The 14,730-nt window shown below is 48.2% G+C and overlaps 1 protein-coding gene and 1 non-coding gene across 4 annotated transcripts in view; both read left to right on the top strand.

The window, feature by feature from the left end:
* PDE10A (phosphodiesterase 10A) overlaps nt 1-14,730 on the top strand; it is a 574,597-nt gene that overhangs the window by 247,672 nt on the left and 312,195 nt on the right. For all 3 annotated transcript variants that reach the window (XM_059889985.1, XM_059889984.1, XM_059889983.1), the window contains exon 2: nt 7,451-7,585. In XM_059889985.1, coding sequence (XP_059745968.1) covers nt 7,537-7,585 — 49 coding nt within the window. In that variant the 5' untranslated portion in view covers nt 7,451-7,536. The remainder of the gene's footprint in view (nt 1-7,450; nt 7,586-14,730) is intronic.
* On the top strand, nt 1,315-1,418 carry LOC112448208 (U6 spliceosomal RNA). The gene has a single exon (XR_003036590.1). It is a non-coding gene; the product is annotated as a U6 spliceosomal RNA (small nuclear RNA).

Raw genomic sequence — 14,730 nt, 5'->3', positions numbered from 1 at the left:
GTGTCTTTGTGACTGAACAACAATAGCAGAGACTTACATGCTTCAGTCCTGGGTTATTTTCCTTATTATTTCTTCTGTTTTTTTTTTTCCTGTGTTGAATTAATATTTATATTTTTTATCTTTTCTCTTCTTTAGTTATTTTTGTTCTACTTTTGAGAGTTTTTCAATTTTTTCCCTGAAATTCTCCACTGATTTTTACAGTTTTTAATGTTCTGTTTTTTCAAGAATTCTTTACTGTTCTCCAGTTGTTCATTTTATAGCATTCCTTTTACCATGAATGTAATATATTTTCTTCTCTCTCTGAGAATATTATAGTGTTAAGAACTTTTTTCCTCCTTGTGGTCTCTTTCCAAGGTTCTTTTAACTGCTCGTGATTTTAGCCTCAGTCTTCCATGTTGGAAACTTTCCTTGACTATTGCATTATCCTTCATAATCCTTTCCTACTTAAGAATGACACCTGAAAAGCAAATTGGCAGCTCCAGTGAAGTGAGAGGGATGTCAGAGATTGTGGTCTGGTGAGCTCTCTGTAGAGTGACTGTATGGGGCGATCTCGGGTGTCAGTACCGGCAGGTCTTGTTTCTGGCACGGTCTGTTCTGGGGAAGAGGCCTTCTATCTCCTGTCAGGGCAGGGTGGGTGCAGGAGTAGACACTGGAAGCGCACATTCCAGCAGCTGCGTGGGAAGAGGCAGCTGGGGCAGTGGCGGGGCGCCCTGCATTCAGAAATGCTGCTTCTTAACTGTGTTCCTGTCGGTCTAGAGCCTCAGCTCTGCCCTCCTCTGTGTGCAGCGTTCTCCATCCTCTCCCCAGTGTGTCTGATTTCAGAGTCTCTCTGCTTTAGTTTGTCCCAAGAATAAATCCTTTGCTTCTTCTAGGGATGGGGGAAAGTGTCTGCAGGTCTGGACTCTCGATGTAAGGCTTTCAAACCAACCCCCTTGTATGAATCAATATCTAATTTCTTTGAAATGTCTTCATCATGGCTTCCATCTGTAAATTATGGAAAATTGATAAGAGGACCTAAAAATCTTGCTATGTTCCTATTGGTTTGTCACTGAGAGTGGGAAAGACATTGGCATAAGCCTGGAGAATAATTATAGAACATGTGCGAGTCAGGGTCAGAACCTTAAGGAAACGCTTCACTGCGAGTGGAGGAGGCAAAGTTGGGCTTAAACAGTGACAGTTAAAGCATCTGGTGGAGCCAGGATAAATACGTTGAATCCTCAAGTTAGTGAGAGCGTTTATTACTATAAGTGTATCATAAACAGTCTTATTTTCGTATACTTATGTTAATGCATTTCTTCCAAGGATTTTGTTTCAGTGCTTGGTTTGGCAGAACGTGTACTAAAATTGGAACTTAGAGAAGAATAGCATGGCTTATGTGCAAGGATGACAAGTAAATTTCTACTATATTTCACATTTTCAAAAAATTAACTCAACATTTACCAAGGGCCTAACCATATAGGTTAAAACTATAGAACTCTTAAGAGAAAATAAAAAGAAAACTTTATGACCTGGATTTACAATGATTTCCTGGGTATGATTCCAAAAGCATAGATGACAGTGAAAAAGGGATAATTGGGCTTCGTCAAAATTTGAAAGTTTTCATTTTAATTTTGGGCACAATAGACAGAGTGAAAAGGCAGCCCACAGAATGGGACAGAATGTTTGCAAATCATGTATCTGATGGTGGATTGCCATCCAGACTGTATAAAGCACACCTGCAACTCAACAACAACAAAAATCAGTCCGATTAAAAAATGGACAAAAGACTTGAATAAACATTTCTCTGAGGAAGGCATACTAATGTTCAGTAAGCACATGAAAAGATGCTTAACATTAGGAAGCATTAGAGGAATACAGATCAAGACCAAAATGAGATACCACTTCACATCCCTCAGAATGACTGTTTTTTTTTTTTAATATATAAAAAGGAAAATAAGAAAAGAACAAGAGCTGCTGAGGATATAGAAATGTTGGACCCTCGTGAAATGTGGATGGGAATGTGAAAATTATCCAGCAGCAGTGGAAAATAGTGTGATGACTCTTCAAAAATATATGATCCAACAATTTCACTTCTGGAAGTATACCCAAGAGACATGAAGGCAGAGTTCAAAGAGATAGTTGTACATGCCTATCTATGTTCACAGTGGCCAAAAGGTAGAAGCAGCCCAGGTGTCCATCAAGGGATGAATGGATGAAAGAATGTGGCTATATCCACCCAGTGGAATATTCTTCACCTTAAAGAGGCCGGGAATTCTGACACATACAACAACATAGATGAAGCTTGGGCAGTGTGTTAAATGAGATAAACTTAAGTTGCAAAAGGACAAATACTGCACGATTCCACTCAAAGTTCCCAGAGTAGTCAGGTTGACAGAGATGGAAAGCAGATTGGTGGTTCCCAGGGCTCGAAGTGGAAAGCCTGGGGGGTAGCTTTCAGTGGGCCCAGAGCTTCAGTTTGGGAAGATGAAAAGACTTTTGGAGACAGCCTGTGATCACGTCTGTATAGCAAGGTGAGTGCGCTTAACACTTTCAAGAGATCCGCCTTAGGCTCATGGAGTCTGGAGCTCGGCTTCAATAACAGAAGAAGCAGCTGGTGACGACAGGGACTTTTACACTTTGGACAGTGAACCAAACACTTTTAAAAGGTAAAAATGGTAAAGTTTTATGGTAAAAGTTTGTGTGCGTATGCACCGAGATTTAAAAAAATTTCAAGTCAGGAATAGCCATTAAAAAGAAAACATTTGCGTTCCCAGGTATTTCATCTTGCTCAGATGTTCAAAACCGTCTTGAGTGCCTCCTCTCTCTTAGTTTTCTTCATGACAGAGTTCTTTCTGTCTTCACCCATCGCTTCCTTTTTCCTAAATGCACAAAGATCTGTCTTCCTTCCTTCCCTGAGGCATAATAACATCTTCCTCCTCATCCAGTTGCTCACACAGCAGCTAGGCTCTGCACCCTGACTGCTCGTCCATAAACGTGAATCCCTGTCGTCACCAGCTTCTCCTTCCCTTATTAAAGCCGAGCTCCAGGCTCCATCAGCCTAAGGCAGATCTCTTCCAGCACATTCTCCACACAGGCCTCATCCTGCCCGCTCTGCTTCGCATCTCCAAGCATCCGCTCTTCTCAGAATGCCTCCCACCTCACCTCCACGACCTGCCCCAAGCGCTCCTGAAACTGCTTCCTGAGGCCTGGCCCTCTGAAAGCCGCTGATGGCCAGGGACAGCGCTGCTTCCACGGTCCTCACGGGGCACCGGGTCCTGCACAGCGGGACTCGCCTCTCAGCGTGCCTGCGGCTCGTGTTCCATCCTGAAACACCCCCTCTCGTGCCTTGCCCTGCTGGGTGCCTGAGCTCATTCAGAAAATAAAGGAAAACGGAGGAGCTGCTTTTGTAAAGCAGCCATGCTGTGAATTTCACAAACTGAATCGACTGTAAATAAATTGTGCATTTTACAGTTGTGGAAATTTACCACCCCGGCCTCGGTGCCCTGTTGTCGGAAAGACTCCCTGACTGTTGGTGGGTGCAGAGGGCACCTGGTTTCTGCAGTCTGGATGAGAGCATGCTCCGTGGTCTTCCTGCTAGAACTCGGCTCTTCCGAGCTTTGTCCTCCGCGGGTGAAGTTACTTACTCTGTGGCTTCGTCCCTAAGCAGACGGCCTGCCATAGTCAAGGAGCCTGCATTTCCTCAACTCCCAGGAATGGTGTAGAGAAGGAAGGGAAACCTGAGTGCTCTGGTGGAAGAGGCTAAGGCTTTTGTGCTAGTCACTCAGTCGTGTCTGACTCTGTGACCCCATGGACTGTAGCCCACCAGGCTCCTCTGTCCCTGGGATTCTCCAGGCATGAGTACTGGAGTGGGTTGCCATTTCCTTCTCCAGGATAAGGCTGGGTAGAAAGCAATTTGTAAGAGTAACCTGAGTTAGTCCAGAGTGAAGGATACAGGTGCTGGGAAATCAGGCTGGACTCCCACAATTTCAGAATGCAGAGAGCGGCTGCCCCCAGAAGCAGCCCCCACTGTTCTAGAGCCATTGGATCATCCCTGCTTTCTGTCAGGCAGCTTTGTCTTGTCTTCTTTCTGGGCCCTGATCCATCTGGCTGGCCTTCCATGCGGCCAGGCTCTCACTCTCTGAAAGAGGCTTGGCGTGTTTACGTGTGTGTGCATGTGTGTGCACGTGTGTGTATGTGTGAATGTGTGTGTCCTCTCTTGTCATGTCTCCCCCTTCTCCTCTTGGAATCCGATACTCCTCTGCATGTCTTTTCTCCTTTAGGAAAACGTGGTCTTTTCAGTGGCTCCAAAACACAGCCTTCCTGGAATCCGCTGAATGGTTTATTTGGAGGGAAATGCCTAAATTCGAGATTGGCTTAAATTTAGACGATCTTTATCAATGCATGTGCAGCTTCTGCTGGCTGATTGTCAAGTCTGTGTGCGGCATGTTGTTTAGCACTAATGTTTTTCATCTTATATTAAAAAACTTTAAACGCTGGTTTTCATCCATATAAAAATGGGGCTGCTTATCTCAGAAATGTTTGTCATCTGCGTCCCTCAGCCTCTCCAGGTTTGAGCACTCGGGTGCCGTTTTACGCCCTCTCAGTCTCTCTCCACTGCCCCCTGTCCTCAGGACTACCAGCCTCTGCCGCTTCAAGCCCATCCCCACCTCCGCCCTGTGCCCACAGCCCATATGTGGGCCTGGGCCCCTGCCAAGGGCGGATCACCCTGCTGGTCTGGCCCCAGAGCTCCCAGTCTCTGCTCATCCGAGCTTTGCAGGGAAGAGCAGTCGCCCCTAGGTGCTCTGCTGACCTACCTGCTGGGCTTGGCATCACTGGAGCCCAGCGCAGCACCCTCTGTGTTCACACACACACCTTCTTATGTGCCCATCGCTTGTGTGCAGAACAGTGACTCTCTGCAGCCCCCAGCCCTGGACTGAATCCAGATGGTCACAGCAGACTCCTGAACATGTCAATCAGTGGATTGCTCTCAAGGGCCCCAGAGGCCCCCTCTGTGATCCAGTTCCTGTTTCCCCTAGTCTGACAACCAGCTTGTCTGTGCCTATAGCGCAGTCCTGGAAACTGTCCTAGCTGCAGGCAGGGAGAGTCCTGGTCAGGACAGGGAGGTGTCGCCTGCCCCCCCGTCTCAGCTTTTCAGGAGAAGGGCACCTCCTGCTGACCTGTGATGTCCTGGGTCTTAGCCACTGTCTATTCCTCTTATTTTAGAAAGAAACTTTGGCTCTGCTCTTTTAGACACATATATCATTAGAATATCCTGAAATTTTAAAGGAACATATGTGATCTATTATGGGCTTCCCAGGTGCTGCCTACCAACGCAGGAGGCATAAGAGACGTGGGTTCAATCCCTGGGTCAGGAAGATCCCCCCAAAGAAGGGCACGGCAACCCACTCCAGGATTCTTGCTTGGAGGATCTCATGGACAGAGGAGCCTGGCAGGCTGCAGTCCATGGGGTTGCAAAGAGTCGGACATGACTGACGTGACTTAGCACACACGCAAGTACGCGTGATCTATTACACCACGCAAGCCTGGAGACTGGAGGGGTCAGGAAGGCAAAGCTGGGGATGCCCCACGCCTGGCCCTGCCCTGCCTGCCGGTTCACATCGCTGCTGCCTGGTGGGCTCTCCGCATGAAAGAGGCAGTGCTCATGACCCTGCGTCGAGCCCGTAGTGTGACTCTGGTATGAGGCGTGTGATGTTACCCGTCTGTGCTGCGTGGGGATACTGAAGCTCAGACTAGGATGCTAGTCGTCCGACTCCAGCATTTGCTCCATTCTGTGTTTTTGTTTCCACGCTACTCTAATTACTCAAAATGTTATGCTGGTGGTTTCACGGGTGCATACATGTATCCCGATTTATTCAAGTGCTGTGTTTAAATATGGGCAGTTTAGGTGTCAGCTATGCCTTCGTGAAGCTGTCTTAAAATAATTCACATGTATAAATGTCTATTACATATCAGAAGTCCTCCTTTCACCAATAAAACATTCTAGAATCTGTACGTAGGACTTAAAAATTCCTTACAGTCGAGTGTTGATGGTTTTTCACTTCAGACATCTGTGACCTTGGCTTTCCTGTTAGTTATTTATATGTGAAAGGTGAGAATAGCAAGCCAGAGACCCACGGACGCCGCACGCACACGTCTTAATGCCTGAAGTCCTGGCTCTCCCCCGGCCCCCCTCCCTGCTGCGAACGGCACGGAGAGGGCCGGGCTGACGGCTGAAGAGGACGCCTTTGCCGTGCTTCTGGGCTTGTTTGCTCCCGTGTCTCTTCGTCTTCGGCCCCCTTTGCCCCTCTCCTCAGTCCTTGCTTTTTCCAGCGCGCAGTGCCCAGGTCTTCTGCCCGTGCTGCTCAGTGGTCCCCGCTCCTTCGTGGTCCTACGGAAGCGCTGGCCCCTGAGGTCTGGCTCTAGAAAAGTGCTCTCCAGCCTTGTTGACTACGACGGCGGTCACTGGCTCAGCTCTGGCCTGTGGAAATGCCAGGGCCGTGGGCAGCTCCCACTGGATAACTGGACCTCTGTCCCATCCCTACCACTCTGGAAAGCCATTCCGATTGCAAATGAGAGATGAACCTGCCTCTTCTAATTGATTTTCAAGAAAAGGCCAAACTGTTATTACTAAAAATCATATTTACTGTAACAAGTTCCTTTCAACAGAAGAAGAGCTGAAGTTGCAAACTCCCCCAAGCCACTTGGTATTTTTCAAAGCCAGCAGGTTCTTAATAGAGGATGCCATTGGGACCCAGTGGTTAAAGCTGGGTGAAGGGTGAAGGGAAAGTGAAACTGTTAAGTCTCTCAGCCTCATCCAACTCTTTGTGACCCCGTGGACTGCAGCCCTCCAGGCTCCTCTGTCCATAGAATTCTCTGGGCAAGAATGCTGGAGTGGATAGCCATGCCCTTCTCCAGGGGATCTTCCCAACCTAGGGACTGAACCCACATCTCCTGCACTGCAGGCAGGTTCTTTACTGTCTGAGCCACCAGGGAGTGAAAGGTACAGGGCACCTTTCCTGTCTCCCTCTCCCCAGGTACCTTATAGATGAAGTAATTCTCAGGCCAAATCCTGCAGCTGAGACAGACCTTTGTCAGGGAGTGGGCACAAAGGCACACAGAAAGTCATCTGCCTGCGGTTAGAGACTTGCAGGGAGGCCCATTCCTGGTTGTAGTGGCATGTTTCACTGGGGGGGAGGGTGTGTGTGCGTGTGCTCAGTCTCTCAGTTGTGGTTGACTCTTTGCGACCCCCTGGACCATAGCCACAGGCCCCTCTGTCCTTGAAATTTTCCGGGCAAGAATACTGGAGCAGGTCGCCACGCCCTCCTCCAGGGGCTCTTCCCCACCCAGGGACAGAACCCACCTCTCTCGCGTCTCCTGTACAGGCAGGCAGACTGTATACCACTGCACACCTGGGAAGTCCCACGCCTCGCTGTTCATCGACATTAACACCGTCTCCTCTTGTTCTCTCCAGCCAGCTGCCTCCCTTTCACACTGAAGAGCGGGAGCAGAGGACCCGCTTTGCTGACCCTGAGAAGCAGGACAGACCCCCAGGAGCAGATGAGCCATGAGCCAGCGGAAGGCGGCCTGGACGCCTGCGATGCCTCAGGTACGAAGGAAGGCCTGCTGTGACGCGCCCCCTCCCCTCAGCCTGTCTCCCCCTTCTCTGAGAACCCCTCTTCATCCGAGCGGGGGCTTCGTGGACAGTGGCCAAAAAAGCTGTGCACAATTGGGAGAGAGATGGGCACGGTTGATGTTAGTGTGGTTCCCAGGAATGCAGGCAGCCTGACATGAATTTTCTAGAAAACCTGCGTGGCTTTTGGCTCTCTCACTTACTTTTCTCATGTTTGAAGGTCTGTTTGACCAGTATGCTTGCTCTTTATCCCTTTGATTTTTAAGGTTAGGTCAGGCATGCTCTTCACTGAATAGATAGCGTGGGTGCTGATGCTGCAGGGACTGACAGGTGGTGAGAAGCCGTGTGGTGGGTGAGCTCGTGGCTGGGGTCTCCTAGGGAAGTGCCGGGTCCCACTGAGGAGTGAGCCCTGCGGCCTCTGGAACCCGGTGCGCCTGCGGGGGCTACGGGGGCGGGAGGCCAGGCGAGGGGGACTAGAGGCCGAGAAAGGGGAGCCTTTCCAGGAGAAAGCGAGCAGGTGACAAAGGGCCTGGAGAGCGGAGGGCAGGGCTGGGCAGCGTGGGCCCCGCGCGGACCTGTGGGAGAGCTGTTCCCAGCGGGGCCGGGCCGGGGGCTGTTGGGGGCGGGCCCAGGCAGAACGTGGGGCTGTCGGGGGGGCCTAGGCAGAACGTGGGGCTGATGGGGGGCCCAGGCAGAACGTGGGGCTGTTGGGGGCGGGCCCAGGCAGAACGTGGGGCTGTCGGGGGGGCCCAGGCAGAATGTGGGGCTGTCGGGGGGGCCCAGGCAGAACGTGGGGCTGTCGGGGGGGCCCAGGCAGAACGTGGGGCTGTTGGGGGCGGGCCCAGGCAGAACGTGGGGCTGACAGGGGGGCCCAGGCAGAACGTGGGGCTGACGGGGGGGCCCAGGGCTGACAGAGTCGGGGGTGCCCAGGCAGAACGTGGGCACGGAAGGCAGCAGGCGTGGAGCACTCTTGCCGTGGGTTTGCTTCACAGAACAAGGAGGTAGGATGATAAGCTGTCAGGGAGGTGGGGTCAGAAGGGTTTGTTTACTCTTAATTTATTTTAATATGGGGCCAGGCAGAGTGACTGAACCCTCTCCGTCTCCGTAGCAAACTCAGTCATCCTCTAGCCAGGTGGAGATCGCCTCCGATCTATAGAAGTCTCCAGAGCAAGATCTATGGTTTCCCTTCAGCCTTAATCATAGGAAAAAAGCTGCTTATCCCACCAGTCAAGATGCCTCGAAGAAAAAGCAGCGCCAGCCAGCTGCAGACAGTTAGACACACACACACACACACGTGCAAAGTCAAGTCTAACGTCAAATACAAGTCCAGTGTGGAAACCAATCACAGCGTCTTTACATTATTGGGTAGCCACTTGCCCTCTGTGGCTACTGTAATTTAAATTCATCAAAGGTCAATGGAATTAAAAATTCAGTTTCTCAATCATACCACCGCATTAGCAGTGCTCAGTGGCCGCACGTGGTGAGTGGCTACTCAGAGAAGAGTGCAGAAGCAGTCTGTTTACACAGCACATTCTGGGGGCCAGGCTGCTGAGAGTTCTCCCACAAAGGCCTGTGTGAAACAGTGAAAGTGTTAGTCGCTCAGTCAAATCCAACTCTTTGTGACCCCATGGACTGTAGCCTGCCAGGCTCCTCTATCCATGGAATTCTCTAGGCAAGAATACTGGAGTGAGTGGGTTGCCATTTCCTTTTCCAGGGGTTCTTCCTGACCCAGAGACTGAACCCAGGTCTCCTGAATTGCAGGCAGATTCTTTATCGTCTGAGCCACCAGGGAAGCCTAAGGAAAAATTAGCCTGGAAGAAGAGGAAATATTCATTGGAAAAGGGAGCAAAGCAAGCTGAAAAGGGATTTGTCAATCCTGAATGAGAAACATAGCGAAAGCCATACCATACACTGGAAGATTTAGGAGACAGGAAATCTTAGGTTGCCTGTGTGAATTGCAGAGGTGAACCCCAAATCAACAGCTATTAATACTAACCAGTTTATTGTAAGAGAAGAAAATTGAACACAAAAAGTCAGTAAAAATATAATAAAGGCAACTCCAACAATAATACTTCAACTTTTTGCTTGTAATTCAATTATTTGAAACTCAGTACAGGATGCCCTAGAAGCTGAGACTGTGTGGTGATCCACAGAGAAGCTTCCTGTCCTCCACCCTGGGGCGTCCTGAAGCACAAGGCTCATTAGCACATTCCATGTGACCCGGAGGCTCAGGGAGGCTAGCTTCCTCAAAGGACGAGTGGAAGGGGGGCCTCTGAGTCCGGGCTCCACGCTGTCTCTGGGACGTTGGTGGGCAGGGCCCTGGCCAGGGTCTGGGCGCCCTGAAACTTGGTTCTGAGCAGAGAGGAATGGTCTGTACAACCCTGTTTTGGAGAGAATCAGCAGGGCTGGGGAGCCACTGTGCAGCCTGGGGCAACCTGGCTCAGGGGCCAGCGATCCAGCCATGGTATTTGCTCATGACATCTGTAAGCACCATTTCAGCTACATTTGGGGTCAAATAGGATTTTCTGGGCTTCTGCCCCAGCAATTCCCATAATTTTAAGGCTGCTATTTCCATGGAGATATATTTCGTGTTTTAAACAATTGACTTGAAATAAACTTTAGAATTTCAACTTTTATATGTTAGCATTCCTAGTTAGGATTACAGTGTTAGCATTTGTCAAAGGCTTAAGCAAATTCTGAACTACTTACCCTAATAGGGATAGCCCTGGGGTTAAGTCTAAGAATAGTCTCTCAACATTTTAAAACTCTTGAAAAATTTGCTTTTCTGGAATGAAATCATGTAAATTGTCATACATGAGTCTTTATTTCTCTAATGTCTTCATGGTGAATGAAAATCAGATTTTAATATTGTTTCCAAAGAATCCTTTCATCAGGTAATGAGAACTAATTCTCTACCACAGTTTCTCTCCTTTTTTTGTCATGGCTACCATGAAGCTTCTAGAAGGATGGATTGATTTAATCATAGTCTTTGAAGTTTTAACGGGAGGAAAGTTTAACACTGAGGCTAAAGAGAGTTATTGGGATCAAGTGAGAGAACAGGATGGAGGTTGGGAGGGATAGGGCCTCTGGATCTGACTCTGGTTCAAGCCCTGTTCTCAGCCAAGAAGGATGAGACACTGATCTTTGTCAGTTACCCTACATAAATAAGTATTCAGTTCAGTTGTTCAACTGTGTCTGACTCTGTGTGACCCCATGGACTGCAGCACGCCAGGCTTCCCTGCCCATCACCAACTCCCAGAGCCAATTCAAACTCATGTCCATTGCGTCAGTGATGCCATCCAACAATCTCATCCTCTTTTGTCCCCTTTTCCTCCTGCCTTCAATCTTTCCCAGCATCAGGGTCTTTTCCAGTGAGTCGGTTCTTCACATCAGATGGCCAAAGTATTGGAATTTCAGCTTCAACATCAGTCCTTCCAATGAATATTCAGGACTGATTTCCTTTAGGATTGACAGGTTGGATCTCCTTGCAGTCCAAGGGACCCTCAAGAGTCTTCTCCAACACCACAGTTCAAAAGCATCAAATAAGTATTCATGTTGGGTAATTGACTGCCATCTCAAGTAGTTATCAGAGGACCAGTTGACTTGTAACAATGACAGTCTCTTTCTAGTAACCAGAATCTTCCTGTCTGTAATCCATGGAAACCTCTTTCCTGATACTGAGATGTCTAGGAAGCCAGAATAGCAGTGAGGATTTGCTTAGGGATGCAGAGTGAAGGTACAGGGCGATCGCATCCTGAAGGACGCTTCCCTAGACCATGGTAACATCACCCGGTGCACCTGCTGCCCCACTGAGAACATTGTCTGGTGACGGGGATGCTCTTGTTCTCAGACTTTTATTTTTCCCCTCCCTACTAAGCTGAGCACCACTCAAGTGGGCTTTTCTGAAACTACTGCACCATGTCAGCTGTCCATCCATCCACATCTTTCTGGATGTGTCTCTGTCACCAGTGTTAGAATGCTGTATGAGGAGGAGGATGGCCATCCCACTGGGAGGACAGGCATCCCATTACCTCCGCATTCCAGGGGGACCACAGCTTGCCTGACTCTTTCTTGGGTCACCTGTGTTACTGTTCTAGTCAATCTCAACTCTTTTTGGAGGTGGGGAACTCACATGGTAAATTGAAACTCCTGAGCTTGTCAATGTTTAAATGAAGGGTTCCCCTTAGCAAATGATTTAAAAAATTTTTTTTATTTTACAGTATTGGTTTTGCTGTACATCAACATGAATCTGCCACAGCTGTACACGTGTTCCCCATCCTGAACCCCACTCCCACCTCCCTCCCCATGCCATCTTCCAGAGGAATGGTACAGGGAGGGAGGGGGGACCCCATACAAGCCCCTTGTATGTATGACCCCATACAAGCCCCAAGCATCTTGCATCCTGCATCAAACCTGGACTGGCAATTCATTTCTTATATGATATTATACATGTTTCAATGCCATTCTCCCAAAACATCCCACCCTCTCCCTCTCCCACAGACTCCAAAGACTGTTCTATACATCTGTGTCTCTTTTGCTGTCTCACATACAGGGTTATCGTTACCATCTTTCTAAATTCCATATATATGCATTAGTATACTGTATTGGTGTTTTTATTTCTGGCTTACTTCACTCTGTATAATAGGCTCCAGTTTCATCCACCTCATTAGAACTGATTCAAATGTATTCTTTTTAATGGCTGAGTAATACTCCATTGTGTATATGTACCACAGCTTTGTTATCCATTCGTCTGCTGATGGACATCTAGGTTGCTTCCATGTCCTGGCTATTATAAACAGTGCTGCGATGAAAATTGGGGTACATGTATCTCTTTCAATTCTGGTTTCCTCAGTGTGTATGCCCAGCAGTGGGATTGCTGGGTCGTATGGCAGTTCTGTTTCCAGTTTTTTAAGGAATCTCCACACTGTTCTCCATAGTGGCTGTACTAGTTTGCATTCCCACCAGCAGTGATTTTTAGTTATCATCTTAGTAATCCACAGGCAGTTGTGATATTTTTAAAGTCATGAGGCATCTTTTCTAAAAACACACCCCATATTTTACCTTTTATCAAAATTGTCTAGTATGTAAATTTTAATAGCCATCTTTTATATCAAAAGATCAAAAACCAAAAACTGTGTATGAATATTTTCCGGCTGAAGGTCTACTTACTGTCAATTGTATTTGATATCACTCAATTCTATAAAACAGATTATTTGAATAAGTTCTTGAGTTCATGGACTCGGCCTCACCACCCCAAAAAGCATTTTTTAGAAGACTACTCTGCTTTTGGCATCATGCGAGGGGCTCCGGGAACATGGTGAAGCCTAAAGCCATCTCTGTGCTTTGAAAAGTTTTCTGTTTGAAATGTTGCAAGAATTCCTGAGAAGCCACCTGCTGCAGCGTCAGGATTGCACTTGCCCATGAGGACAGTAGGGTCCACAGGGGAAAAGAGGACGATTGCTGAAAGGAGGTGATCTGAAAGGCAGAGTCAGAAATGAGGAGGAGAGGAAGTCCCAGACGTACGCTGTAATTGTACACTTGGTTGTGGACTGCTATCAACTGATGATGCAGTTAATTTGTTCTATTTTTCTACAGTATGACTTTTTTCCCCTTGACCAAAAATGTATGAGGGCTTCCCTAGTAGCTCAGCTGGTAAAGAATCTGCCTTCAATGCAGGAGACTCCAATTTAATTCCTGGGTTGGGAAGATCTGCTGGAGAAGGGATAGGCTGCCCACTCCAGTATTCTTAGGCTTCCCTGGTGGCTCAGCTGGTAAAGAATCTGCCTGCAATGTGGGAGACCTGGGTTCGATCCCTAGGTTGGGAAGATTCTCTGAAGAGGGAAAGGCTACCTACTCCAGTATTCTGGCCAGGAGAAGTCCATGAACTATACAGTTCATGGGGTGGAAAAGAGTCAAACACGACTGGGTGACTTTCACTCAATCAGTCAAAACCATAAGATGATCAGGTGTATTATGTTCTTTTGTTCAGCCACTCAGTCAGATCTGACTCTTTGCGACCCCAGGGACTACAGCACGCCAGGCCTCCCTGTCCATCACCATCTCCTGGAGTTTGCTCAAACTCATGTCCATTGAGTCAGTGATGCTATCTAACTATCTCATCCTCTGTTGCCCTCGTCTCCTGTTGCCTTTAATCTTTCCCAGCATCAGGGTCTTTTTGAATGAGTCAGCTCTTCGCATCAGATGGCCAAAGTATTAGAGCTTCAGCTTCAGCATCAGTCCTTCCAGTGAATATTCACGGTTGCACTTCATGGCAAATAGATGGGGAAAAAGTGGAAACAGTGACAAATTTTACTTTCTTGGGCTCCAAAAATCATTGAAGACCATGACTGCAGCACAAAATTAAAATGCTGCTCCTTGCCTGAACATCTGTGACAAAACTAGACAGCATATTAAAAAGCAGAGACATTACTTTGCCAACAAAGGTCCATCTAGTCAAAGCTATGGTTTTTCCAGCGGTCATGTATGGATGTGAGAGTTGGACCATAAAGATGATGAGGTATATGACAGGAATGGTATTTTGTCTATCTGTGTGGGTTTGTAGCTTTTTTTTGTGTTTATGTTATTAATCTCTCACACTTCTCCAGATCTACGAAAAGGTACATTTCCTGTTCAGTGAAACCTGTGCTCAAAACCTAATTGTCAGGAATTTTTGCTGTTGATCAAATCTCATTGATTTGTGTCCCCTCTTAATGTCGGCACACTGGTGAATTCGGAGGTTTGATGGTAAGGACAGAAGCGCCTCTGAGGGGTCTGAGTGGTGACAGGATAACGTATGTCACCTTTGTGTGAACTCGTCTGGGAGGGAGCACTGGACAGGGAAGCCTTCCTGCCGCCAGCTCTCCCTGGAGCGCTCTCAGCCAGGCCCCCAGCAGACAGGCTGTGGGGATGGTGGCTGACTCATAGTTTACGCGGGTTCTCCTGGGTCTTTGCTCGCTCTCTTTCCTGACCCCACGCTACTCTCCCTTTCTTTAAAGGAGCACATGCGGGTTCCTCCAGAGCTGTTGGCATTGTGTGCCCCTGTTCAGCTGGCAGTGGGTATCGCTCAAGGACCACAGCCAACAACGCCCACAGTGTTTGCTGGCCCAGAGCCTGAGAACTTG

Source organism: Bos taurus, chromosome 9, assembly GCF_002263795.3.
Source record: "Bos taurus isolate L1 Dominette 01449 registration number 42190680 breed Hereford chromosome 9, ARS-UCD2.0, whole genome shotgun sequence".
Taxonomy (NCBI): domain Eukaryota; kingdom Metazoa; phylum Chordata; class Mammalia; order Artiodactyla; family Bovidae; genus Bos; species Bos taurus.
This window is presented reverse-complemented; position numbering and strand designations above follow the sequence as displayed.